This window comes from Salvia miltiorrhiza, chromosome 8 (genome assembly GCF_028751815.1).
Source record: "Salvia miltiorrhiza cultivar Shanhuang (shh) chromosome 8, IMPLAD_Smil_shh, whole genome shotgun sequence".
NCBI lineage: Eukaryota > Viridiplantae > Streptophyta > Magnoliopsida > Lamiales > Lamiaceae > Salvia > Salvia miltiorrhiza.
The window spans coordinates 53,502,031-53,529,504 of NC_080394.1; the positions used below are offsets into that span (position 1 = coordinate 53,502,031).

At 34.9% G+C, this 27,474-nt stretch overlaps 4 protein-coding genes and 1 long non-coding RNA gene across 11 annotated transcripts; 1 reads left to right on the plus strand and 4 right to left on the minus strand.

The window, feature by feature from the left end:
* Positions 1 to 2,018: 2,018 nt before the first annotated feature.
* LOC130999100 (protein DETOXIFICATION 34) lies at positions 2,019 to 6,135 on the minus strand. Its single transcript, XM_057924590.1, has 7 exons — positions 5,760 to 6,135; positions 4,994 to 5,619; positions 4,845 to 4,901; positions 4,283 to 4,521; positions 4,067 to 4,185; positions 2,417 to 2,503; positions 2,019 to 2,320 (listed from the first exon to the last, which is right to left on the minus strand). Exons 1-7 carry the CDS (start codon positions 6,087 to 6,089, stop codon positions 2,273 to 2,275), a joined length of 1,506 nt encoding a protein of 501 aa, XP_057780573.1. The 5' UTR covers positions 6,090 to 6,135; the 3' UTR covers positions 2,019 to 2,272.
* A 1,007-nt stretch (positions 6,136 to 7,142) lies between these two features.
* On the minus strand, positions 7,143 to 10,366 carry LOC130999099 (G-type lectin S-receptor-like serine/threonine-protein kinase SD2-2). The gene is made up of 2 exons (XM_057924588.1): positions 7,527 to 10,366; positions 7,143 to 7,446 (listed from the first exon to the last, which is right to left on the minus strand). Exon 1 carries the CDS (start codon positions 10,181 to 10,183, stop codon positions 7,586 to 7,588), a length of 2,598 nt encoding a protein of 865 aa, XP_057780571.1. The 5' UTR covers positions 10,184 to 10,366; the 3' UTR covers positions 7,143 to 7,446; positions 7,527 to 7,585.
* A 2,276-nt stretch (positions 10,367 to 12,642) lies between these two features.
* LOC130999102 (probable E3 ubiquitin-protein ligase RHB1A) lies at positions 12,643 to 15,457 on the minus strand. Of its 6 annotated transcripts, none has more exons than XM_057924597.1 (5): positions 15,217 to 15,457; positions 14,530 to 14,678; positions 13,475 to 13,820; positions 13,273 to 13,382; positions 12,643 to 13,072 (listed from the first exon to the last, which is right to left on the minus strand). In XM_057924597.1, exons 2-5 carry the CDS (start codon positions 14,590 to 14,592, stop codon positions 13,049 to 13,051), a joined length of 543 nt encoding a protein of 180 aa, XP_057780580.1. In that variant the 5' UTR covers positions 14,593 to 14,678; positions 15,217 to 15,457; the 3' UTR covers positions 12,643 to 13,048. The 6 variants fall into 6 exon arrangements, with proteins under 6 accessions (XP_057780580.1, XP_057780579.1, XP_057780581.1 ...); XM_057924596.1 differs by having other exon boundaries at positions 15,232 to 15,454; XM_057924598.1 differs by lacking the exon at positions 15,217 to 15,457 and adding an exon at positions 14,849 to 15,134.
* A 5,510-nt stretch (positions 15,458 to 20,967) lies between these two features.
* On the plus strand, positions 20,968 to 23,701 carry LOC130999101 (calmodulin-binding receptor-like cytoplasmic kinase 2). Of its 2 annotated transcripts, none has more exons than XM_057924592.1 (6): positions 20,968 to 21,390; positions 22,104 to 22,336; positions 22,441 to 22,609; positions 22,692 to 22,781; positions 22,856 to 23,157; positions 23,288 to 23,701. In XM_057924592.1, exons 1-6 carry the CDS (start codon positions 21,132 to 21,134, stop codon positions 23,510 to 23,512), a joined length of 1,278 nt encoding a protein of 425 aa, XP_057780575.1. In that variant the 5' UTR covers positions 20,968 to 21,131; the 3' UTR covers positions 23,513 to 23,701. The 2 variants fall into 2 exon arrangements, with proteins under 2 accessions (XP_057780575.1, XP_057780574.1); XM_057924591.1 differs by having other exon boundaries at positions 21,031 to 21,390; positions 22,101 to 22,336.
* Positions 23,702 to 23,814: 113 nt separating this feature from the next.
* On the minus strand, positions 23,815 to 27,011 carry LOC130999103 (uncharacterized). Its single transcript, XR_009093413.1, has 3 exons — positions 26,805 to 27,011; positions 24,665 to 24,729; positions 23,815 to 24,074 (listed from the first exon to the last, which is right to left on the minus strand). It is a non-coding gene; the product is annotated as an uncharacterized LOC130999103 (long non-coding RNA).
* Between the last annotated feature and the right edge of the window lie 463 nt (positions 27,012 to 27,474).

A 27,474-nucleotide genomic window follows, 5' to 3' on the forward strand; every position in this document is an offset into this window, starting at 1 on the left:
TAAGATGCATATTGATTATTTTTTCGTGATCAAATTTGATGACATTTAGAAAATAATTACAATATAAAAAAGTAAAAAGAAAAAAAAATAGAGAAAATTTTGGTGGAAGAATAGAGAGAAAAAGAAGGGGAAAAAACTCATCTTTTATATAATATATAGATTATTGAGTTTGGAGTTGGCGTGGTGAAATTCGAGAAGTATTTTTTCTTAAAAACACACGAGAACTAAATTGCTCCTAAATTGATTATGATTCGACAAAATAAAAAATATGGTGACAATCAAAACAAAATGGTGTTATTTTGAGTTAAAAGTGAGTTCAAAATCAATTTTCTTTTGTAATCTTTTTAATTTTATGTGACTATTAATTTTTTTTCATTTTTATTCATCATAGTTGGTTTGAAGGCAATTAAATTTTATTGGAAATATCAAACATATCGAAAAATAATTAAATTCAAATTTTAAAGATTGTGCAACTAGAAAATGACAAAGAATAGTGTAATTTCCAACAATGAGCCATTTTTAAGAAATAGTTATAGTATAATAATACAATTAATGAACTAATAAATAATCCTTGACGGGTACGATGTTCCAGAGACCAGAGTACTGTAGTTTTTTTCAATAAATAAAGCCTATTGGATTGCAATAAAGTACTCGTGTAGGTAATAAAATAGATTAGTGATAATTAAGTATAATTAATATTTCTTATTTATTAGAATATACATCAAGATTTGTGGGAAGGAGGGAGTGCTTCATGATTCTTCATCCGCCCTTGGAATGACAGTGGACCTTGGACCCGGCCTAGATTTGTGGATCTAAATCCATTTTTCAGGGTGGTCTGGATCTTAATTTTTTGAACCCGACGGATTTGGATCTCAATTTTTAAAATGGATCTGGATTTGGATCTTGAAATTTTAGATTCGGATCCGACCCGTGAATCCATTTTATTTAATATATATTTTATATTTATTTTATTAATAATATTAAATATATTAAAAATTAAAAATAATACACTATGTCTTGAAAGAAACCATAGTTTCTCCTACAGTAGCTGGACCATGGATGATGGAGACTTTTTTTCTTAGGAAATGTAAGTGTTATCATTGACTTGAGCATTTAGATTTGTTTATTTTGAATTTTTAGTGATTTATTTTTCTATGTTGAGACTTTGTATTGCATGAATATGTTTTGTGCAATATTTTTTATGATGGAAACTAGATATTGTTGATTTTGTGATTTTTTTTAAAATTTAATTTAAAAATAGTAGATTCATGGATCTGGACCCGTGGACCCGCGGATCTGTCAGATCTGGATTTGGATCCCAAATTTTCAGATCCGTTGGATCTGGGGCGGATCTGGATCCCATAAATTAAAACGGATCTAGATCTGGTATTGATGAGATTTGGTCCAGATTCGGCCCGTTGCCATCCCTAATCCGCCCTATTAGTAATATGTCAATCAATTAATCAGTATATCCACTAATAAAGTCTCATATATTTTTTAGTAAAAAAGTAATCATTTAAAATATTATTAATAATGGGCTCAACTTACTTTATACACCAACTCACTTAAAATAATCTTAAAATATTTTTCACCAACTTACTTTATAATACCCGTACCCAAAAATAATGGCCCAATTTACTTTATACACCAACTCTCTTAAAATAATCTTTAAAAATTTTTCACCAACTCACTTTATAATATCCATCTCATTAGTAATATCTCAATTATTATATTAGGACGTCCCACTAACAAAATCTCGTACATTTTTTAGTAAACAAAAATTATTTATAATATTATTAATGGTGGACCCAACTCACTTTATACACTAACTCACTTAAATTAGTCTTTAAATATATTTCATCAACTCACTTTATACTATCCATACCCAATAATAATGGGCCATTAATACTCATGCCTAAAAATAATGGGACATTACTAATGAAACAGAGGGCGTAATATCTTAAATTTAAGTTACTTTTCAAATTATAGAATTTACTTGTCATATTTAAACAAACTCAAACACCAAAACTACTTATATTCCGGAAGTAAATATTACCAAAAACTAATATCCGATGGTATATTTGTAATTTTCACGATTGATCCGAATAAGAGTACGGCCATACGAATCTTGACACATGTATTTTTCACGATTGATCCGAATATGAGTATGACAATACGAATCTTGACCCGTGAAACGACCCGATACAGAATAGCCATGTTGAACAAATCTCAGTATCACGAGTCTTGCTTTTTCTAATTCTATATATTCTGGCTATGTTTGGCCACTCCATCTGCGCATTCTCTGTGATGCTTGAGCCACCTGCAAATCCCCATGTAAATAAATATTGTTTCACATAATCATCATCTAATCTCTAATTAGTTTTCTTTAATTGGAACATAGAGATATGCAAATTACCTCCTCATTCCAATTAGTTCTCCACACAATCAGCAGTAAAATTATGGTTTGTAGAAAAGTCCCAAATATCATCCCCATCCAAATTCCCTGCATGAATGCTCCCATATATATATATATATAGGGAATAGTTAAACTACAAAACTCATAAATTATATGTGAAATATGTATGAATTTGCCAATCTCATGAATGCTCCCATATATATATATAGGGTTTCCATATATATATATAGGGAATAGTTAAACATTACAAACTTAACTCATAAATTATATGTGAAACATGTATGAATTTGCCAATCTCATGAATGCTCCCATATATATATAGGGAAGAGTTAAACTACAAAACTCATAAATTCATGTGGAACATGTATGAAATTGCCGATCTCAAGACCATAAATTCATCCAACATTCAACAAAGCGATGGATTTCTAGTTTATATTTTTATAGTTTTTTATTTTAGTCCATTTAGGAGGTATTTGATTTGAGTGATAAGGCATGATTGATAAAATAATCCATCTTAATCAAGTATTTGGTTCCATGATTGGATCCGTGATTGATAATTCGGCCCAGATCTAATCAACCAATTGAGTGATTATTTATTACCCCAAAGTTGGGTGGATTATTTAGAGGGTGTTTAACTAAGCTTATTTTAAAGAGTTTATAAACTTCAACAACTTATAAGATGTTTCAAGAGCTTGTAAGTTATCAAAGTGTTTGAATAATTGAGCTTATAATCTAGAGAGAGAATTTTTTTTGTTAGAGATAAAATCAAAGAGAAATGAACTTGAATGATTTATGAAGGAAATAATAAATTACAATTGAAAAATATTTGAAAAAATGATTATTGCATATAAGATTACAAAAAAATAAGTTGGGGTACAGAAATTTATTTCTTGGGGATGCCAAACACTTTGAAGGAGCTTATAAGCTCAGTCAAACACCCTCTTAATCACTCCTTCAATCCTATTAATCTTATCGATCCTATCAATCCTATTTATCACATCCACCAAACCAAACGCCCAGTGAAAATGGTTTATAGTTTTTATTTTAAATTAATTTTTTTTTATTTTAGTCCATTCATATAAGAAGAGGTTTCAAATGAGAACCTTTAAATAAAATGAGAATGGAGAATCGATCTCAATCATTCGATCGTGAATATATACGATGGATGCATTATCTTGATGAAGAGTTTGAATCTTAGAGGGAGCAAAATTTTCATTTTTTTTCGAATGCATTAAATTTAACAACGAATTCATTAATTTTATAGGGAAATGCATTATTGTCACGAAAATTATAGTTTTCACGTGTGCGTTTGTGTGCGCGCGCGCGTGTGTGTTGATTAACGTGAAAACCACAATTTAATATGAGAATTGAGGACATTGGACTGACGTGTAAAGTTATTGTATTTTTTGTGAAATTAATTGCAATTGGAAAAAAGAAAAAAAAAATCATTTCCTCCATGATTAGAACACCCCAAATACTGCATTCATCCACAAAAAAAATGCATCCACAGTAATCTTCCTAATCGAATGGTTGAAAATGATTCTCTGTTCTAATTTTAAATAAAAATTCACATTTGAACCTCTCCAAATTCTATATTACTATATATATATATATGGAGAGAGAAAGAGAGAGAGAGAGGTGTAGTAGTACCTGAACACCCAAATTTGTTTTATAACCAAGAAGAAATCCAGAAGGCAGACCTATGATGTAATAACAAGTGAGATTAATGAAAGCAACCAGACCTTGCCATCCTCCTCCAACGGCAACTCCTGCAAGAACAAACACATTCCGCCGTAAGACATTATTTCTTCGACTTCTGCAGCTTCGATTAACAGAAGAGCTTCACTCAAAAAAAAAAAAAAAAACCTGATATAACTGGCTGGATGCTGTTGAGCAACATGGTTGCAGCAAGGAGATACGCCAAATCGCCTACAGCTTTCTGCATCGGCTTGCTGTTGGTGAAAAGGATGGCGAAATCATCCTTCGTTGCTATTATGATCACCATGCACAACAGCCCTATGACGAGAGATTCGATGATGGTCACATACACAGAGAACTTTGCAGCCCTCGGGTGTGCGGATCCAAGCTCGTTGGATACACGAATGCTGTAAGAAACGAAAGGAGCACGGTTCAAGTTAAACTAAGGGATTATTATCAACTCACGGCCTTTCAACATCTCATCAAACTTCGGTGCATCCAGATGCACGGTGCATTCGCCCTAATTGAATCCTAATTGTGATTAACAGTGAACCCTAATTGGAGTGGATGCACCGTACATCCGGGATGTACACAACTTTGCATGTCAAAGTCCCGCGTGTAAATTTGTATTTAATTTTAAAAAGGATTTACATGCGAGACTTCGACATGACACTATTGCAAAACATGCCAAAATTCGGACAATAAGTCGGTCGTGTGGTTGTTTATATACCTTATTGCTGCATTCACCCCGATAAATAGCATGCCTTCCCATCCATTGAGATTCATGCTGAGACACGAATTCGAGTTCTTTCTTAGCTTCACTTAAACTTCACAGCGAAGAATAACGATTCTTGATAAACGGAGACGAAGGGTTCTTACCAAATGGAAAGGGATCCGACGGCCAGCACAGGATCCTCAAGATGGCCTGTAAGGACGATTATGCTCATGAAGTACCAAATCTCCAAGCAGAGCATGACAGCAGAAGAGACGGAGAGTTTCAGAAAATCCCAAATCCCTTTGAAGGCGAGCCAAGACAAGCCGTTCCAAGTATCGTGGCACCAGCCGACAATGTAAGCCACCTGAGCCAGAGCGATTCCCCACGCAGATATATCATAGGCGACAGCTGCACCGGCAAGGCCCCATTTGAACACACTGATAAACAAGAATAGCAAACCTATGTGCGAAACAAAGGCAAAGAATCCGACCCACGCTAGAACTGCTACCCTGCTCTGAGCTTGTAGGAATTTCTGCGTGGTGAAGTTTACAGCGAGAGAAAACATCTGAGGTATTATATAGACAGAAAATTTTCCGGCTATATCAGCAATATCATGCCTTTGGCCTAGTAGCTTCAGCAATTGTTTCGAGAAGATGTAAATCGGCAACAGACAGACACAGGCCCCGGTGAGAATAAGACACGATCGTTGCATATAAACTCCGAGCATATCTATTTCTCCGGCTCCATACGCCTGCCCACACAACGTCTCCAGTGCACTAGCCATGCCAAGCTGTTCCAACACAAAAAATAACGAGAAAAGACAAATAAAGAAAGCATTTCAATGTTTTCTGAGATGGTTTTCGAGCCACACGGAAAGAAGGAAAGGCAGGAAAGCTCTGAACCTCATCACAGTGGAGAAGAGAAACTAACCAAGAATCCAAACGAAAAGTTTGCAATGACAGACAGAGAAATGGCCACACCGGAGAGCTCAAGATCTCCAATGTGCCCGACGAAGATGCTCGTGAACGAATTGATGCCGTAGTTACACAGGATGTTGAAGGCAATGGGGGCTGCAATAGACCATAATTTAACTGATTCTACATAGAACATACGTTTGGCATCCTCGAAATTCTCCAAGGGTGGAGAGTCGCCCTCCTCGCCATGTGGGATGAACAAGGAGGGCGCCTCGTGGAGCATCTGATGCTCATCAGACGTCGATTGGGTGTCAGAATACGGTCTCTCAATTTCCAAGGTAACCATGCTCTGACTTGAGTCTGGTGACGACGTTGCTGTTGAAGAGGGTGAGCCATTGCTGTCCAATGCTCCTCCTCTCGCATTTTCCGTAACCCTCTCAATCTTTGAAATTTTGACTCCTGTATGATATTTCCTGTTGAAATTGCATTGAAGAAGTTGTAAAAGAGTCAATGTTTGGAAAATTTTGCATGAATATCTTGAGCATGTTTCCTTTTGTTGCAAATTTATATGGTTTCTGTTATATTACTATCTATAGATCAGGATATTCTTACAAGTGGTAGGCAGTCTTCTTGCAGCATCAGTTGGACATGGATTCATCTTCACCTTTGAAATCTGGAGTCAACAGGTCAATGCTGTATATGGATATATGTATAATAGGAATATATTTATGATATATATATATATTATTTTTATGAAAATATTATTTATGTTACATGTCATAAATATGTTACATAAAGTTCAAATATACATTGTCATAAATATAAATAATATTGTTACGTAAGTAGTCATGCGTAAACACGAATAACAAACCAAAGAACTTTGGAACATATGTAGAATAAATATGTTCTATTTTACCTCAAATATCTTCATATCTATTTAATATGCCCATAAAATAGAATTAACCGATTTTTTTTTTAATATTTACACATATATCCAATTTATGTCTGAGGTGAACTGATTTTGTATGATAAAAGTAAAAAGAGGATGACTTAAAGTAATTACTATTTCTGATCCACATATATAAATATATCTATATAGGGTTAGGTTAGTGAGAATGACTATTTACGTGAGAAATGAGAATAGCGAATGAGTCAATATAAATCACGAATAAGCTGCTTGTAATGCACGAATAGTTTTAAACGATAATTAAATAAATTAATATCAGCCATAGGATTTGAATATGTAACGTTCCAGATTCATTCTCATTGGATCCATTCACTCTCTCTCTCTCTCTCTATATATATATATATATATATATATATATATTACTACAAATGTTATTAAAAATAGGGATGTGGTTCAAATAACTTAGAAGCTACTATTTATATAACTTGAATGTAAAAAACACTTAATCATAATATAAGATAAAAAGTTTGAGGATTCATATGATCATAACAGCATCTTAAGCTAAAGCCTAAACAGTTGCAAGAAGCAATATATATACATCAGCGAAGCTGCAGCAGAACAACTAGTTTACCATCTCTCCTTGTGCCGGTTGTCACTTCGCCACTGTGTTCATAGCATGTCTCATAGGCTTCTCGAAGATCGTAGCTTGTCCAATGTGACAGCAGCCCAGTAAAGGGTCAGTCCTGCTTCGCCATTGAAAGACTCGATCGTGTCTTTCAAGCATCCACTGCTAACCCTGGCCATGAAAAGAGAAGAGTTGGTTTCGAATAAATCTACGGAAGTGTGGCAAATGAAACTATGAACCTTGATAATCACCTGTTCAAATTGTTATCAATAGGTTGTCACTCAACATGTGAAAACACAACGAAGAGAAGTTATTGCGATGATTTGGAATCCTTCGAGTCTATGGAGATCGAGGAGTTAGCATCAAAACTGCCACCATCCAGCTGTGGAGCCCTTCTCCCCGAATCAGGCACGACGCCTTGAAAGGATTCACCGGAAACCAATGCTTGAAGCAGCTTTGGAGGAGGTGGAATGGAGACCTCCACCACTCCTTCCAGCATTTTCACCACCATCCCCATCGTCGGTCTAGTAGATTCATCGTCCTGTATGCACCACACGGCAACTAATCCGACACGCGCCGCCTCCGCCTCATCATACGCGCGGCCAAGCCTCTGGTCAACGACTGCCGCAACGTTTCCCTCAATTATCTGGCGTGCCGCCCAAGGCGGGAAAAACCACTTCTCCTTCTCACTCTCTCCACCTCCACCAGCAGAAGGCGGTCCCTCCACATTGCGCCTGCCACCTACCAACTCCAATAACGTCATCCCGTAGCTATACACATCAGCTTTCGACGTGATCGCAACGCCAGAGATCCACTCCGGTGCAACATACCCCCATGTGCCCCGCATGGTTGCCAGCACCCTGCTAAAGTCTCTCCCGATCAACTTCGCCAAGCCAAAATCCGATACCTTAGCCGAAAAATTCTCATCTAATAGTATATTCTCAGGCTTTATATCACAATGTATGATGCAGTGTCGACACTCTTCGTGTAAATAAGCTATCCCTCTCGCTGTCCCAACAGCAATCCGAAACCTCACATCCCAACTCAGACTCTGACTACCGTGTTTCAAGTACATGCTAAGTGGTCCATTTGGCATGTAGTCATAAACCAAGAGACGGTGCGAGTTTTCGGAACAAAATCCCCTTAATCTCACCAAATTAACATGCTGAATATTTCCAATAGTGCACACCTCCGCTCTGAATTCCTTCTCACCACCACCAGGCCTCTCAAGACGCTTCACAGCCACGGCAGCGGAATCCGACAACACGCCTTGAAAAACCGCTCCAAACCCTCCATGACCTAACTTCACTGAGAAACCCCTAGTCACACCATGGAGCTCTTTATAAGAAAACACCCTTAGATTCGTAACTAGATACCCACCGTTGTCTTCTCTCTTCCTTCTCATAATCTTTCTCCTTCTCAAATACACATTTACAGTTCCTACACTCAGAATCACAAGAAACCCACATATCATTCCAATCAAAAGAGTCGTCTCCTTGCTCTTTGTCTTCCTCTTCTTGCCGGCACCAACCGTCTCCACCCTCACACACAAGTTATCCTTAATCTTGTTATCAGAAGTAACATTACGCAAGTTCAAAAGAGAACCATACAGATTCTTGCACAAGTTACTATCCGAGTTATGATACAAACCTACGCAAGAACAATTCTTCAAGCACGCACTCTCACACTCGCTCCTACTACCACTGAACGACACAACCATCGTTCTATCGTGACTCACGCCTCCAACTTCCTCAAACTTATCACTCTCACTACATGTACCATCACCTTCGCGCAAACAACCATCTGCAAAATCATCCTTACTCCACGAAACACTACTCAACGGCCTAAAACCGTTCAAGCATTGACAAGGACTCAGAGGGTTGCCATTGCACAACCCCAAATTCCCACACAATGCATACACTCTACATATATTATCTGGCTGCGACCAAAAAGTGTTCCACACTTCACTCGGTGGAGACCATGTAAACTGCTTCAGCTGCCCCATATGATCGAGGACAAACCTCGTCAATGGAGGCTTCATCCCACTCTCCAACGGCACCTCCGTGTAGCCGAAGGTCGCCATTGGAGTAAAAGGATCTACAAATTCAAACCTATATATGTATGGAATTGTCATTTGAGGCACACCAGCAAATGCATTTCCACTCCAATTTCCAGTAGTCCAATATGTAAAAAGATTATTCTCACCAACACTACTATCATTATCATTACTATAAACAAGTGCAATTTCACCATAATAAGGTGGATTCAACCGCAGAGAATACCTGCCCGGAGCGGGATCAACTGAGCTCCTCCAAGCAGTCAGCCGCCGCTCCGCCGTCAAGTTCATGCCGGGAAGCCACGTGTCCGTCGGAAAATCGAAGCTCCGCCACACGATCCGGCCGTCACTGCTCAACAGCAGCAAATCCCCTTGCTCTAACAGCCTCAAATCACTTCCTTCTTCGACATTGTTCGATTCCCACATAATGTTTCTTGAATCTTGCTCTACCACGGCCAACTTGCCGTCGTCGGTGATCTCCGCAGCTGCCGACGGCAAATTCTTGATGGGTTTATCGCGGTTTGCGACCCAGATATATGCTGGAATCGGGATTGAAGCATACCAAATCCCAAAATACCAATATTCATCATTCGGGGAGAAAAATCCCACTTTGAAAGTCCTGTTCTCGCTTGAAATTGTGGCGTTCCAGCTCAGAATCACCTGAGATTTCTGCAAAGATTCCAACTTTTCGCTAGAATCTGTGAAATTTTGAACTTTCTTGAAAGTTCGAGCTGAATTTGCATGTGGGACGATGCGATTTCTCACTGATTCTATTTCTGAAGCAAGAATATACGATGATAGGAAACAAATTAGAATAAATTTGAGTGGTAAATGCATTTTATCAGCTGACATTTTCAACCAGGCTGAAGTGAACGCATTCTAGTTTGCTACAAAATTGACTCAAAATTGAAAAAAGACAGCATTCTTTGTTCTTCAAATTGCGGGGTAGGTGTGAATTGTGAGAAAATAGTGGGATTTTTATTTTATTTTTTTTACTATTTTTAATAATCTTTTTTGTTCTCTTGGATATCCGACTGTCTGAAAAAGCTGCCGCTCATGGACAAAACAACAAAAACAGAGGTGAAGGCAGACGAAATTACATCTTTGCCCCTTGCTATTTTTTCATATGGCCTCTGTTTTCGCGGTTTTGCGAGGTTAATTTGGTAAATTGAGAGGGACTCAAATAATAGAATATCTAGAAGAAATGGTGTTGTGGCAGACAGAGGATCTTGGATTCCCATACAGTTTTGACTTTTGCTCCACACAATTATTTTTATTTCTCTGTTTTTATTGCTTTTCAAATTTATGTTTTGATTAATATTAGTAGCATCACGTTATGTGAGACCTTTTTTTGACATGAAAATTAAAAAAAGTGTATTTTATTTATAGGTAAAAAAGTAAAATATGTTTAAAGAATAAATTTTTTATTAAAAAATGGAAGAGTCTCACTTACAATGAACACCTTAAATAAAAAGAATTTCACATACAGTAGAACGAAAAGAGTAACAAATATGGCGTTGTATAATGTCCAAGCTCAGAAAATAATTCTTTATTTCTGTTTGAAATGATAAGTTACTCATTGATAAAATAATTTACTTTGCTCAAAATGTTTTAAGTTTGCATGATCACACTTATAATGGATTTCGATTCACATTTTAGTTATTCACTAGTTATTCTAAAATAGTTGATCAAGGATCATGACATTTTAAATACTCCATCCGTCCCTGAAATAAGTTTATCTTTTTCCTTTTTGGGACGTTCCCAAATAAATTCCTCTTTCTTTCTTTCCATTTTTGGACAACTACTCCACCACTAATAATATTTTATTTATTCTTACTTTCACTTTTTCACCACTCTCAATACTAATTATAACATTTTTTCACTTTTTCACCACTCTCAATACTAATTATAACATATTTTTCTCCACTACTTTACCGCTTTTCCTTAAAACCCGTGCCGTTCCTCTTTGGGGACGGAGGGAGTATTTTTTTATATATTAAAAGAATAAATTAATTCGATTAAATTCGGACAACAAACAATTAAACTTTTCAATCGAAATTATAAGTGATTCTGTCAAAAAAATTAAAAAATGATGCCATTATAAATCACATTTAAGAGATAAAAATTAATTAATACTATAATTTATAGTGTCATGATTATATTATAATTAATTTGGTGCGATTATAATTGATATACAATTATAGTTGATAAAGCATCTTATCAACACCTAATCTAGATTATGAGTTTTACCTAGTGTTGAACGTGAAAATCGAGAGAAAAGAGTTGAATTGCTGAGAGAAAGTGAGTTTGCTGTTGTATTGATAGAAAAGCACGTGAAAATACATAACATGGGTGCATGGGTATTTATAGAGTACATTCTAGCGGTAAAGTGGTAATTTCAGTTTGGGGGTCATGTTCCCCGTGTGGTTACATAGATGCACAGATGCATAGATGTGAAGATGCACAGTTGCATAGATGTTAAGAATTGCATACACAGATTTTGTTGTTACATAGATGTTAAGAATTGTTACACAAATTCCTGAATAAGACTATTGGGATGTTCATTTGCTTTAATTGTTTAGTCTAAGTGCATTTTAATAGTGAATTAGTGCATAGTAAATAATCTATTGCACAAAAGTATGTTGAGTTGCATAGGTTAATAAATTATTAGTTGTTAAGAATTATTGCATATACGAGAAATTACTTAATTAATTCATTATGATTTGTATACAAATTACCAAACTAACCTTAAAACTTACAAAAAGAGAAAAAAACGGCACCTCCTATTTTGAATACCTAATTAGGCGTTATTTAATAAATGAAACAATCCTAACCATTAGATTTAAAATTTAAAAGGCCAAGATTAGGTTCTTAGTTCTCATTTTAATAGAGATTTTTATTAGAATCTCTCCCTATATATATATATATATATATATATATATATATATATATATATATATATTATTTCAAAGTTAGATTATTATTAATTTTGTTTGTCCTTAATTTCATATTCTCATGTGTTTGCAAGTCAAAGGAAAAAAATAGAAAAAAAGATAATTTAATCATAATTCTTCAATTTATCTTATAGCAGTCCCTTTAGAAAAAGATCTTATATCAGTATCAATCAATTTAAAGACAAATTCAAATAATTCAATCATATGTTATCTCAATTTTATCTATCTTATCAACCAAACTAAGCTACTCCTTTACTGTACATAGTAGCTGTGACTTGCAAAATTAGTCCAATTTTCAACTTTTACCTTTTCTTATGGTCAGATTCAATTCAATTTTATGGATAGTAAGAAGAGGGATAACTTAAATGAGTATAATAAAGAAATTCTTGCAAGAATTTCATCAACTTACAAAAACAAAAAGGGGAAACCTGTACACAGTTGAATTAGAGTAGCAAGAAACAAGGGCCATATTTTTGTACATTATAATACATCAAATCTCTACAAATTCATAGTATCAAGAGTCTATAGAAAACCTGTGTCACAAACTCGCCACTCCCGGCATCAAACGCTCCAGCCACAATCGAGCATCATGGAATCCGAAGCTCTTAACGGACTCCCTCGACAAAAGAAAGAGTCGCCACGTTCCTTCTCGGTGGAGTGGGCAATCAAGATGACGCATTTTTGATATTTTGGCTATGGTCTAGTTGGTGGAGTGAACGAGCAAGTCTTACATGCATCTTCAAGAAAGTGCAACTTGTGACTCTTAGAGGGGTTTGTATATCATTTCCTGCATTCATAGAGTCCAAGCATTGGTACTAGATCATACACACACACACACAGAAGAAAGGAATGTGGGAATCTGATCAGATCATTTCTTGCCCTCCATTAGGTTTGATTGCAAGCTTGTTTATTGACATGAATCATGATAAAGTGATATCAACAACTACTGTTACGAAAAAGGCGAATCACAACAAAAATCGAGCAAACCTGATCACAGATAGGGCAAGTGTCACTTCTTTCCATCCACTCAAGTATGCAAGAGAGGTGAAAGTGATGGTTGCACTTGGTTATGATTTTGGGATTCTCGGTATCATACTCTGCAGAAAACGAATAAGTAACGCCAAGGAGAATTAGATATCTCCTACAAATCGAGGATGGTGATGCATTAAACAAGTGTGGTAACATTTACCTTCAAGACAAGTAGGGCAAGAATCCTCTTCGTCTTTTGCACAGACACTAAACATCTCCGACTTCAGAAGCTCGACCCCGACCTTCGTAGGAGAGAGTGGGAGGTAGGTCCGTTGGTTCTTGCAGTCTTTGAGATCCATGCAGGCAATAGTAGCTTCACCAGACTCAACATCTGTTGATTGAGGCCGCCCCAAGACCACATCATACGGGATAGGGGCGGGAGGGGGTCGAAAAGTATCAGGGATGGCCATATTCAAATCCAGATCAATCAACAATCCAGAAGAGAGCACGGTAGCAACACCATCATGAGATGTCAAAGACTCGTGCTCTTCTGAGTCAGGGGGGTACTGCAGAAAGGAGTAAGCGCATTACAAGTGATTACAACATATTTTGATTCCATTTCTGACTTAAAATCCAGGTATATAATTTATGACCTTGCCAACTTTTCTGCATGCAACTTTATGTTGATAGAACTTTGCTAAAATGATGGCTTCTAGCAAGAAACACAATATATATATATATATATATATATATATATATATATATATATATATATATATCACGGAGATGATCCTCGATTCCTCTTTACTAGATCAGTGCGAATATAAGTATTTTAGATGTAAAGAAATTTCGCTAATTTGATGTCGAAGATGATATCACACTTAATATTGATAGAACTTTGCTAAAATGATGGCTTCTAGCAAGAGACACAATATATATATCACGGAGACGATACTCTTAACTAGATTAGTGCGAATAGAAGTATTTTAGATGTCAAAACAACTGGCTAATTTGAAGTCAAAGATAATATCACATGGCCATGATAAATCTCTATACATGCAATCCAACTGGTACTCGAAGGACTTAAAACAATACTATGCAACTGAACAATGGAAAGGAGAAGAACTTATCTACTCTTAGGTTCTAACAGAAGCTATAAGAATTACTGAGTAAAATTTACAAATGCAGATATAGAAGCACAACTAACCAACCATAACTAGTTACAATTAACAAGGTGTTCGATTAAGATTGATGAAGGGAGAATGCGATACTAACATAATAATAGACCGGTGTTCCATGAAACTGCGGCTTTCTGGAGGAACAACAGCAACCTCCCATTTCCAAGACTAATTTAATCAGCAATGAAACTCCCTAATGCTAGAATGTCTAGTTTCTGTTGTTGTAGCACTCAACATCACAAAATGCTGCAATGAGAAGCATAAAATTTTAGGGCAATCAAAATTTAACCAGAAAGATAAACTTATGACTGCAGAAGCTTAAACTTTCCTCAAATTAAGAAATGAGCCAAAAATATTTAGGTCACTGTGAATAATCAAAGTAAAAGCTAATCCAACCATCAAACATTCAAACTCACCCTCCAAATACACACACACATATATCACCCTGTAAAAGGGCATAAACAAGCTCTCATACTCATCCATAGCATCTAGTATAACACACAGACTCTCTGTGTGTGTGTGTGTGTGTTGTAGGTTCAAATTGAGCAAAGTAACTACAGAACACCGTTTCACATGATCACAAGCAAACAAAGCAGAGCAAGATTTTCACACACAATTTTTTTGTTCATTAATGAGCTAAAACAATTGGCCTGAAAAAAAAAAAAAAACTTTCAGAGAAATCCCAAAAACAATAAACTCAGTTTCCCACCCAAAAAACACAAACCCATCAATTTCAAGAAGGAAAAAGGAAAAGGCAGTAGCATTACAAAAACTAGAAATTTACCAAAAAAGATTGCACCTTTATTCATGGGCATGCAACAAGGGGCTGTTTGCGAGCTAGGAAAAACAAGGGTTTGTTCTTCTTCAGTTCATGGCAGTGGGGCTCTGCTTTTTTTCAGCCTTTTTGTAAAGAATGGGGAATCTTTGCAAATAATGGTAAATTGGAGGGGCTGGGCTGAAAAGGAGAGGCAAATTTTGGAAAGTCAAAACGATAGTATTGGAAAGTGTAGAGAGCTAAGAGAGGCACGTTGGCCATTTTTGATTGAGTGGTGCTAATATTTTGATTTCAGCTAAATTAACTTTTTTTTTAATATGTTTTGATTCTATTTTATTTTATTTTTTCATTACAAAATTCATGTACAGTATCTAACAGAATGAGAGAAAGATGGATAATAAGGATTTAGGACAAACGAGATTAAGCGTTAACTATTTTAGCGAGTGATAGGTCTAATTAATTTTACTATTTTAATGAGTAATCATGAATATGCATATATTACCAAAACAATTAATGAATATGCATATGGTGGGTGTGAGTTCTTTTTGTTTCTTTTCCAAAAATATCTAATTATGCGAAAAAAAATTGTGTAGTTGAAAAGAATAGTATAGAAAATTTTGTTGGTTACATCATGATAGATGTCGGTAGAAAATTGATTGCTCGTGAATTTAAATGGGTATCTTTCATCAATTATTGGGCTTTTGGATTATTTATTTATTTTTTTCTTATATGATTACATTTAGTTTATTTTAAATATATATAAACATGGAGTTAAATAATGATCTTTACATTGAGCATGACTGATTGACCGACGTAAATTCTCCACCACCAAAGTAGTTAAAACTAAAGTAATATACATTTACAAATTATATGAAAAATATATAAATTATATTAGTGAGGTATGTGCAACTGGAATTATGAAATCAAATTAATTCAGGTCACATCAAATTTAGTCGACCTATTAAAATTTTGATAATTCTAAATATGTCGACCCCAATTTATAAAAGGAGGTGGGGACTCAAATTATTTTTAATCATGAGCTTCATTAATTAATTAAAAAAAAAGAAACTCACTTCAATTTTAATCGAATTATAGATTTACGTGACGAATTCAATAAAAATAGTAGTGGTAAGATTTAAAACCCGCTTTTCAATTTAGAACTTACATCATCTTCGTAAAATAAAAAAAAAAAAATTGATTTAATCTAATCTTAAAAATAACTGGGGCAAGGCAGACTTTTTGGCAAGACACCGGTGCGCTGGGCCTTGGGTCTTGTCTTACCCGTCCCTCGTTCTTTCTCACTGGAACCTTTGTGTGTGGGGGCATTTACTAGGTCCCGTTGGTTGCGATGATCTTCGGCATTCCATTGGCTAGTACCTTGCGTGCTTGGTTCATAGGCGCTTAGACGATATTCGTTTTGGTGCGTTTTTGGGATGCCCGAGCAGATTTTTTAACAAGGTTTCGGTGTGCTGGACATCGGGCCTCACTCTGTCAGGTTCTCTTCATGATTTTTTGGTGTATTTAGCAGCGCTTTGTTTTATTTTGCTATGGTTTTGGTCATGTCTTTCTGTTTACATGTCGGGGGTAGTACTGGTTTCGGGGTGATGCGCCGGTTCTTTATGGTTAGTGCGAAGCTCAAAAAATTTATATATCTTACTGTTTGATTTTTCTTTCTTTGACAAATACTCTTTTTCTATCTTAATATTTTGTTTCATTGAATTTTAATAAGGTTTGGACCTTATCTAGCTCTCTTGTGCTTTCCAAGAGTTTTTTCAGGTTCTTTTTTCTTTTTTGGCTCTCTCAATAAAATGCATTTTAATATTCAAATCTAAAATAAATTTTAGATCCTCTCAACTAAGTAGCTCTAAGCACGTTGTTGTAAATTGATTTGAAATTATGTGATTTTATCAATAAATAGGTATTGACTACGACACACGCTTTGACTGATTCACTTTTGAAATTATGATATTGGGCCGACTATTTTTAGGCCCAATTTTGGGAAGTCCAACTCGGCCCATTTATTTTTTCAAACCTCTATTTCCAGCTCAGCCCAATTTTATCAACTTGTCACACGACAATATTTTGTAGGAAAATCTAAATAAATAATTAGTGGGGAATAAAAATAAAAATAGCACTGAGCTAATTCCAAAATTCGCGTAGAAAATTAAATTTGGGATATAAATTGTTGAGCCCACCAACTTTCAAGTTGTGATAAATTACAAAAAGCAATCAATTCATATGCCAATTCATTTTTCAGAAAAGATATTCTTCAACTAAATGTTATAAATAAATAAAATACATGACTATGCCCAATCTCTCTCTCTCTCTCTCTCTCTCTCTCTATATATATATATATATATATATATATATATATATATATATATATATATATAATAACAAAATAAATTATATCGGCGTCGTATAATCACTCTATTTTAACTTTCTTCAATTTTCATTCATTTTTATTTTTTATTTCTAAATTTTTAATCAATTTTCATAACTAAAAAAGATTTATATTTATATTTTATTTTATTATATAATATTAGTTTAAGTTTATCACAGCATACTCACAAATTAATATGTATATATATAATACGTTTATATATAGATGTATTTACTTAAATAATTAATTATATATATATATATATATATATATATATATATATATATGATTGAATATGATTTCAAATTTGACGATGTTGTTTAAAGTTGAGACGAGATTATTCTCATAACTTAATTATAGTTTCACAAATTCTAGATAAAATTATACTCACAAGTAAGTTATAATCTTCAAGCTCCATACAAGATGATGCTCAAAATTCAGATGTGATATTTCAAACTCCCATATGGTTTTCAAAATTTTGACGTTCAAATGTCATATGTGGTCTTTAGAGCTTCATATGATTATCTGGTCTTATTAGGTCCATATGAGATGATACTCAGATGACATATGTTTAGTTAAATTATTTCTTATCCGTCAAATTTAATGAATTTGAACAAACTCTCCGTCCCCCAAATATCTTCCTAAGAGAGGATGACACAGGTTTTAATAAAAGTTAGTTATGTATTTGATAAGTTGAGAATGAGTCCCACAAAAAGTGAAATTCTAAGAGTGATAGTTAGTGAAAGTGGAGGACGAGTCCCACAAAAAGTGAAATTGTAAGAATAATAATTAGTGAAATTGTTTTCAAAAATTGGTTATGAAGATGTTTGGGGACGAACCAAAATAGAAAAAAAAATGTTTGAATGTTTGAGGGACAGAGAGAGTAAATATTACTCCCTTCGTCCACCAATTCAAGGCCTACTTGCCTTTTTGGGACGTCCACAAAAACAAGGCCTACCTATTTTTGGTAAGTTTTTATTCATTATTTAATCAAAAAAGTCAAAGATTCTTTACAAAAAAGTGGGACCCTTTCTCTACTCAACTAATAAAAATACACTTTTTCTTAAAAAGTGGGACCCTTTCTCCACTCAACTAATAAAAATACACTTTTTCTTAAAACCCGTGTTTTTTCCCCTAGGCCTTTAATTGGTGGACGGAGGGAGTATTAATATACGATTAACAGCAGATGCGACATATAAATCGTACATCATATCATACTTTAAATTTACATATTTTTTATTTCCTAAAATCTTCAATCCCACATCAACTTTTTATAAACTTCACCAAATGAATATTTATATAAAAATGTATTTCTATTATCACAACCTACATTTAATTGGCGAAAGTGATTAAGATTAATATTATTTCAAATACTCCCTCCGTCCACGAAATGAGTACCCATTTGTGGACGGCACGAGTTTTAAGAAATGTATGGAGTGTAGTGTGAATAGTTTAAGGGTCCCATTTTTTGAGTGTATTAATTAAAAAGATATGTGGGGTACACTTGCCAAAAAGGGAAATGGGTACTCATTTCGTGGACGGACGAAAAAGGAAATATGGGTACTCATTTCGTGGACAGAGGGAGTATTATATTACTAATTTAATTTGATCATATTAAATTAATTAAAAAAAATAATTTATATATAAATTATTTCAGATGCTATAGTAATAAAAATAATATAAAATAATTATAAATGATGACATAAAATAATTTCCGTCAAATTTCGACGGGTTTGACGTTAGTTTGGGATATAAATTGTTGAGCCCACCAACTTTCAAGTTGTGAAGTGACACACAAGTATCATAACAACCTTTGATTTGATGTTATACACTTAAACACTTGTAAGTTGTAATGCAATTCTTTTAAGGATTATTTTTGTGACATTGGGTTTTTTCGGAATAATATATTTTTTATGTACCAATAAATGCTATATCAACTGTAATTAACTTGATGCAGCACTGCATTAATTGTTATTTAAAAAAAAAACTCGTGTAATAAGATGTATAATTAAGTAATTTTCTTTTTAAAAATTATAAATTTTCCAATTTACTGTTTGTTGGGATATAAATCAATCCAAAATAGCTTGAATAATAATAATAATAATAATAATAATAATAATAATAATAATAATAATAATAATAATCACCAATCTTTAAATATTTCAAAATTTCAATTCATCATAATAAATAGAGAACTAACCTTACTAGCATTTTTTGTTTAGTTAGACTAATCTCAAAATTAAACGCTCCCTAAAGAAACTGCTCTTGTTAAACTTAAATCAGAAGATAAAAATAATAATCTCGAAATTAGACTTTGAATATTAATCACTATAATCTAAATTGGACTTGTAAATGATTTCATACCCTCTTGTAAGAATTACTAAAGTTTCACTGTGTATGTAAAGCTAAATAATTGTTGTATATATGGAGTATTATTTATCGGCAACTATAATTATTGCTAAAGTTACACTAATTTAGAGTTATAATTACTTACCGACCAAAAGTGCCCTCAAAGGTAAGTTACACTTTGCATAAATTGACACCTTATCTATTTCATTTAAGTAACAAGTAACAACATCGTTTGCTATTAGATGCATTTTAAATTATTTAATTACTAATAAACTTTCAAATTCATAATTTATGAATGATTATACTGTCGTTGTACATATTGTACAACTTATACATGCCCTATATTTGTAGTGACTTTCTAAATAAAATATGGAACGCGTGGAAAACAATGGTTTATAGGTTTGAATTTTGGCTAATAAATAATTATTAAGTCTCCAATCATTGAAGTATAGGTTAGTTTTAGTCCAAACAGCTGGAAATAGTATAATGGAAATTAAAATAATATTATACATTTATACAGCATTTTCGAGCATAGGCTTTTTTTGTGAAAAATAAACATAGGAGTATGTTCTTAAGATAATTCCAAATCTAACATAAAATTGCTATAAATTTGTGTCGGTGCTTTCGTATTAATCAATCGCACCAAAATATAGTAGTAACTTTTTTTCTTTCTGATCGAAAATTATACTTAAAATAATAACTAATCGCTACGAAACTAAAGTATAATATTCTATATTAAAAGATCATTATCGACCATCGATGTAGTTGGAGTCGCGCCTAAAAATCAATAATCCAATGATAATGAACTATTTACTGTTATACATTAGAGTCTAATTTCATGGCCACTGTTTTGAAGTGTAATTTCATTAAAAAACATATGAGTAGTTATTTTTTATGTGATTGTGATTATAATTAAAAACTTTATTAAAATTTAAATTAAAAATAAATTAAAATTAAAACTATAAACTGAAATTCGGTCAAAGTAACTCTATAAAATTACTATTAATTCAAATTTAAATACTCCTAATGTTTAGTTTTCAAAAAAGTGGGCATGGATAAAAGTCAAAGTCATCGTCGCTAACACAACTTGCAATTTAATGCCAAAGCTGCCCGCCATCTCTCTCTCTCTCTCTCTCTCTTAAACACATAATCCACTTGAAAAAACTTGTGCGACGTAGGAGCATCCCTAGCCATGAGGAGTTCTTCTCTCGGCGGCCGGCGCCGGAGCTCCGACGCCGGAACGCCTGTGAATTCCTCTCACTCGGCGAGCACATCGACCTTCTCCTCATCAGCCTCCACCAATACTTCTCGGAGGTCAGCCACCCCCACAACCGCCGCCACCAGGAACCCCGTCGCCGCCGCCGCCTGCTCCATCGCGGATGCGCTGGTGGCTTGTTTCACTCCCCCCGAGCCGGAGAAAAACTTCAGCAACACTTTCAATGATTCTTCTGGTACCGCTTTGTTTATTACTCCCTCCGTCCCACTCCAAATGTCCCATTTTCTATTTTGGGTTGTCCCACTCCAAATGTCTCATTCTTTTTTTGGTAATACACTCTTTCTCTATACTCAATATTTAAATAATTTCCAACAACCCACTTTATCTACTTTATACCCATTTTATCTACTTTATACACATTTCTTAATCTCCGTGCCCAAAAGAAAGGAGACATTTGGAGCGGGACGGAGGTAGTATTTTTGAAATTTGAAGTTCCATTTTCATGATTACTAGTGGCTGCACACGTGTGTGCGTGTGCGTGTGAAAGAAACTTGAATCACGCGAGTATATATGAAGATTGAGAATTTCTGATAATTTTCTAGTTTATTAAATGCTGCTTAACTCAATTTCTATTGTAGCACACAATTGTAGGTGTACGTGTACAGGTACACAATTGACTGTGTGCATCGGTGCAAATCCATGATAATCATTGTAGTTGTGGGAGGAGTTCTTTTGCAATCATAGTGAATAACAATGTGAAAATGTTTACATAGTTATTCTATATTTGATTTTACTTTATAGAATGTGGCCTAAACTGATGACAATACTGTTAAACTTATTGTTAATATTTTAAAAAATTCACATAGGTAATAAGCATATAGGAACTGGATTCCTTGTTGAATGAGAACAGATTTGTAGTTGATCATGTTGCTGTTCTATCTGAAGCAGCATCGAGTTCTGGAAGCAGGCAGAGGCGTAATTCAAATCAATCGATATATGGTAGTACCAACGGTTCAACTCACCGGAGAGAGCCAGGAAGTATGAAGTTCACCTTTGAAGAAATCCTGAAGGCGACCAGAAACTTCTCGCCCACCTTAAAGATCGGACAAGGAGGATTTGGAACGGTCTACAAGGGTCATCTTGAAGATGGAACGATAGTTGCCATTAAACGCGCCAAGAAGGTTAACCTTGATACAATTTTTGTTGCACAAGCTATCAAAAGTAGATGTTTTTACTATGATGTTGCTATTATTTTGTTAGTTTTATTAGATTTGTGTGTTTGCAGATTGTGTATGATAAACACTTAGGAGTTGAGTTTCAAACTGAGGTTAGGACTCTAGCAAAAGTGGAACATCAGAATCTAGTGAGATTATATGGTTTTTTGGAACATGAAGATGAGAGAATTCTTGTGGTTGAGTATGTTGCAAATGGAACTCTTAGGGAGCATCTGGACTGTGAGTTCTTTCGCCTTCGTGTTCATGCATTTGGCTGGTTTGCTCAAATTCATCGCCTCTTAGAACGTTCTTGATTTTGCAGGTTTGGATGGCAACATTCTTGATTTTGCTTCACGGTTAGAAATTGCGATTGATGTGGCACATGCTGTCACTTATCTGCATATGTACACAGGTTTGCATTAGTTCATTTTGTATGCTTGATTTGAAGAGACTTAGTTTCCATATCTTTATATCTGTATGTTGCAGATCATCCTATCATACACAGAGACATCAAGTCCTCCAACATTCTCCTCACTGAGAATCTACGAGCAAAAGTGGCCGACTTTGGTTTTGCACGGCTGGGAGCTGATAGTGAGACGGGAGCTACGCATGTTTCTACTCAAGTCAAAGGAACTGCTGGCTACTTAGATCCGGAATACCTCAAAACTTACCAGCTCACAGAGAAGAGTGATGTCTACTCGTTTGGTGTCTTGCTGGTAGAGCTCATCACAGGCAGACGTCCCATTGAGCCTAAACGAGATGTCAGGGAACGCATCACTGCCAAATGGGTACACATTCTTCACTCATCTCCTATGATATGAATATGATAACTAGTTTTTTTTTTGTGTGTGTGTGTGTGTGAGAGAGAGAGAGAGAGAGGTGTGTTGTGTGTTTTGAAACGATTTTGTAAAACTGCAGGCATTGAAGAAGTTTACCAATGGTGATGCAATTATGGCTTTGGATCCGAGGCTGGTGAGGTCTCCTGCGAATAACTTTGCCCTCGAGAAGATTTTTGAGTTGTCGTTGCAGTGTTTGGCTCCCCACCGGAAGAACAGGCCAAGCATGAGGAAATGCGCGGAGATTCTTTGGAGCATCAGGAAGGACCACAAGGAGCTGTCGATTTTGGATGTAATCCACGAGTAAATACATACTACATCAGAGTGCAGGCTGCAGCATGTGTAGCTCAATCCATTTCTCATACAAATTGCTTGATTTTGATTGCTGTTTTAAGAGTGCTATTGAAGGAAATATGGAGGAAGAAGCCACTGTCACAGGGTTGTAAAATGATGATTGTACATGCATATCAATATATCATACAGCAGATTGGAGATATTAAGGTGGTTTACTGTCACAGCCCACTATCCCAATGACGGGTTAATCGGGGTTATGACTTGGGGTGAACAATAAGAAACGGAAATTAAAGGGGATTTACTAAGTAACCAACATTAATAACAAACTAGTGGTATATATATATAACCACTTGGGTAATTCACAAATGAGTCTGCCATAACGACTAGACCCCAACTGAAAGTTAATTAAAATGAAGTAGTAATAAGTTCAAGTAGAAATGATAAATAAGTCAGAGTGTTTGCAGCGAAAAAAAACGTGTGAGTTATGCATATGGAGATGCATACTCAAGGTTTCATTACATAAACATCAAAAGGGAAATCCGCTCAACACCGATCCATTCCATCGCCTGCTCAACCTGCACATTTAGAAATACATGCAGGGCTGAGTATAAAAATACTCAGTGACATAAGCCGAAAATACAACATGCATACATATATAAATTGAACTGCCAACAGTAACACACAGGGTTTTCTTGAATGACCTGCGCTTACTAAAACATTTCATTCATTTTCATAAAGGTGGATGCGCATCCCATTTTCAGTCTATATGATCCATATCTGTCCTTTCTGTCACGCGCCGGGAAGGAGGCCTCCTTACCACGGACGCCAAGACCGGTCGCAAGCGACTCGCGGTCTCCATGAGTGTACACGTTAACCCTAGCTAGCGACCTTTGTCTAGCATAGGATCCCAATTGGATTTCCTTTAAAGTTGGCGAACCAACACAGATAGGATACATATAAAAACATAAACATTTTTGGCAGTCAATCATTTCATAAACTTTTCATTTCATAAACATTTTCATTTTCATTTCATAAGAGTCATTTATCATTTTGGCATAATAATAAACTGAAATTAACAGTTAAAATCATCTCATGCATATATTCGTATAAGAGGCCTACGACACGCAGGGGATCTCTATATACGTATAGTAAAAGTAATGCCCACCTCAATTGTTCTTAAAGCTGGCGTGGAGTCGTTTCTTCTTCGGCTTCACTTTCTGTCGCCCGGACCTTCATTGATGAAGAGTCGATAAGTTCGTGAAGAAATTGTCATAAGACAAAGTCTAATTCTACGTGCCTAGGGTATCTTTTAATGTTTTAGGGTTCTAGCATCCATAATTCGTTACATTAAAGACAGTCAAAAATCAATCATACCTCGTCTAATCTCATTCAAACACATAGGCAACACAAACACATAAGGCACATAAGAATCACAATCAAACATCATCAAAACATGCTCTATTTTTACACTGACTCAACTTCAAAATTTAATCTATTCTGACTCCGACATCTCCTGGACTCGAGACTCATACCGAAAGAAAGATCTTCGAGTCTAGTTTCATATAAAAAAAAAGTAGAGTCGAAAACTCCAAGTGGTTTGAGAGATATGACGTTTTTACCACGATCTACCATGTTCGGCAGTTTTGAACAATCGAAAACTTAGATTTTTGAAAAATAGTAAACGTTGTCAAACTGGGCTCAACTTTGGTGGATATCTAGCTAACACAATAAGGTTAATACCATAAATATTTGGAAATCTAGATCACACAAGAAGCTACTGAAATGAATGACTCTTTCCTCTGTTCTCTGAAATTCTCGGTAGTAATGTGCAGTTTAGGTTTTGCATTTTAAAGAAGTATCAAACGAAGTTGGAATGGCTTGAAATTTTACCAGGGTACTCAAGACTCATGTAGGGACTTGCTATAAAATTTTCAAAGCTATTAGACATCGACAAACCGTCGATCACAGTAGGTCAGTAGGCCTACGAAATTCATATTTATAAGTCCTTAAAAAAAATAATTTATATAAATCAAGAAATAAGAGTTTAATCCCAAAAATATTCATTAAAAGTCCATCATAATTTAAATAAAAGAACGGACCTCATTTAAAATAAATAGTCCCAAACTTGTTACGCACATATACTAAATCTTTCATGAAACATCCTTTAAAATAAACTTTGATACATAGAAAATAATTCAACAACTTGAGCTCTTAAGAGGTTGTTTTGCAACAGACATCAAATCTGCCTCGGATCTCCAAATGAGGCTCCAAAAGACATTCTGGAAACTAGACATTTCAAGGATCATTCTCCAATTTGAATCGAATGAAAAAAAATTCAAACGAGCAAGATATGCCCTCTCAAAGATGGGTATTTAACAAGCAAAAATCTGAAAATTTCAGATTTCCAGATTACAACCAAGTCAGTGGGCTTTCTTTAAAAATTCATATCTCCCTTTACAAAACTCCACTGGGAACCCCAAGGGTCAATCTGGAAACTAGGGAGAGATCATAACACTCTACAGTTGGATTTACTCCAAGAACATTCATGGTTTAGAAGATATGACTGTCTAAAGTTCAGTGCACAAAAAGAGTTCAAGTTTGGCAGATTTAGAACATAAATCGGAAAAACCACTTTAGGCTTCACCAAAAATTCTAAAACTGAACAAGTAAGTTCCCAACATGTCAGTGAATATTCAGTAGAAAGATAGGCTTGAGAATCAAAGATTTAAGTCGGCCTTTGCCACCTCAAAGTCGTAGGTTTGTAAAATCTACTGGATGGTACAAGGAATAAGAACTAGATTTCAAGAATTTATACCGGTTGTTTTCCTTACTCAAAAATGGTGAGACCGATGTCAAAAGAAAGATACGGGAGTCTAGAGTGACATATTCAAGTTTCAAAGGTTTTCACCAATTGAAACTTTACTTATGGCCTCCCAAAGATTGTTTACCAAAAATGTATTCCAGATGGGCAGTGATGTTTACAAATTCATAAATAAATCATAAGAGCTCCAAACCTTCTGAAATTTTACCAAAGTATAGAAAACATATGAAAGATGATACACAATTAATTTGGGAATTTTTGGGAACCGTTTGGATGGCTGGAATCGCCTTGCAAAACACTGCCGAGCAGTGTGCTTATGGCAGATTCGCTGCCTTACCTCATGCACGGTTTTTCACCCAATAAACTCTACCAAAATAATCATCCAAAATCATAAAACATATCCTCACATAATATAGCACACAAATGTGTAAAAATCCATGGCCATAAAGCATTTTCAGTTGAGAAAAAGCAAAGAAAAACTCACCCTCGAAGCACAACCTTCACTCTATAGTTTTCCCACACTCTCCCTTGCTTTGCTACTTCTCTTGGGGCTTCAAAGGCTTCTATGGAGTGTGATAATGGTGGGAGAAAAGTTGTGAGAGTGGGAGAAAGAATGTAGTGGTGGGGGAAAAGGAGTAGTGTGGTGGAGAGGTAGGAGTAGTGGTAGGGAAAAAGATTAGTGGTAGGGAAAAGAAAATATTAATGATGGTAGGGAAAAAGATTAGTGGTAGGGAAAAGAAAATATTAGTGGAGGATAATGGGGTGTTACATTAAGTAAATATAAAAATGTGGTGTAGTAATAACCCATGTGTAAGAAAAAAAATATATGTAAGACTAATCATCAATTAATAAAATGCTAGAGCATAAAACTCTTGTGATCAAAATTAGAATAAATAGCACTAACATTAGTGCACTCTCTCAATTTATAAATACATCATAGGAAAATAATTTGAGAAAAATATTGATGGAAAAAATTTTATAACTCATCATTCCTAAATTTCTCGGTAAAAATAAATAAATACATAAATTTAATTTTTTTTTTTCGATTTGAAAACTCAAAATAACTCTTTGAGCTCCATCATTCTCTTAATGGACTCAAAATATATTTTGAGTGCATCATCCGTTGAAATAAAAATAAAAATAAATTATCACGT

Bases quoted from the DNA above. Each gene is read 5' to 3' on its own strand.
- LOC130999102 (XM_057924593.1), bottom strand. From the start codon at position 14,592: ATGGGAGGTTGCTGTTGTTCCTCCAGAAAGCCGCAGTTTCATGGAACA. The intron at 13,821-14,529 runs GTTAGTATCGCA...TCCTTTCTGCAG, and splicing joins GAACACCGGTCTATTATTAT to TACCCCCCTGACTCAGAAGA. The intron at 13,383-13,474 runs GTAAATGTTACC...CGTTTTCTGCAG, and splicing joins TTGCCCTACTTGTCTTGAAG to AGTATGATACCGAGAATCCC.
- LOC130999099 (XM_057924588.1), bottom strand. From the start codon at position 10,183: ATGTCAGCTGATAAAATGCATTTACCACTCAAATTTATTCTAATTTGT.
- LOC130999100 (XM_057924590.1), bottom strand. From the start codon at position 6,089: ATGGTTACCTTGGAAATTGAGAGACCGTATTCTGACACCCAATCGACG. The intron at 5,620-5,759 runs GTTAGTTTCTCT...GTGTTGGAACAG, and splicing joins ACTTTTCGTTTGGATTCTTG to CTTGGCATGGCTAGTGCACT. The intron at 2,504-4,066 runs GTACTACTACAC...GCATTCATGCAG, and splicing joins AAACAAATTTGGGTGTTCAG to GGAATTTGGATGGGGATGAT.
- LOC130999101 (XM_057924591.1), top strand. From the start codon at position 21,132: ATGAGGAGTTCTTCTCTCGGCGGCCGGCGCCGGAGCTCCGACGCCGGA. The intron at 22,782-22,855 runs GTTTGCATTAGT...TGTATGTTGCAG, and splicing joins TTATCTGCATATGTACACAG to ATCATCCTATCATACACAGA. The intron at 23,158-23,287 runs GTACACATTCTT...GTAAAACTGCAG, and splicing joins AACGCATCACTGCCAAATGG to GCATTGAAGAAGTTTACCAA.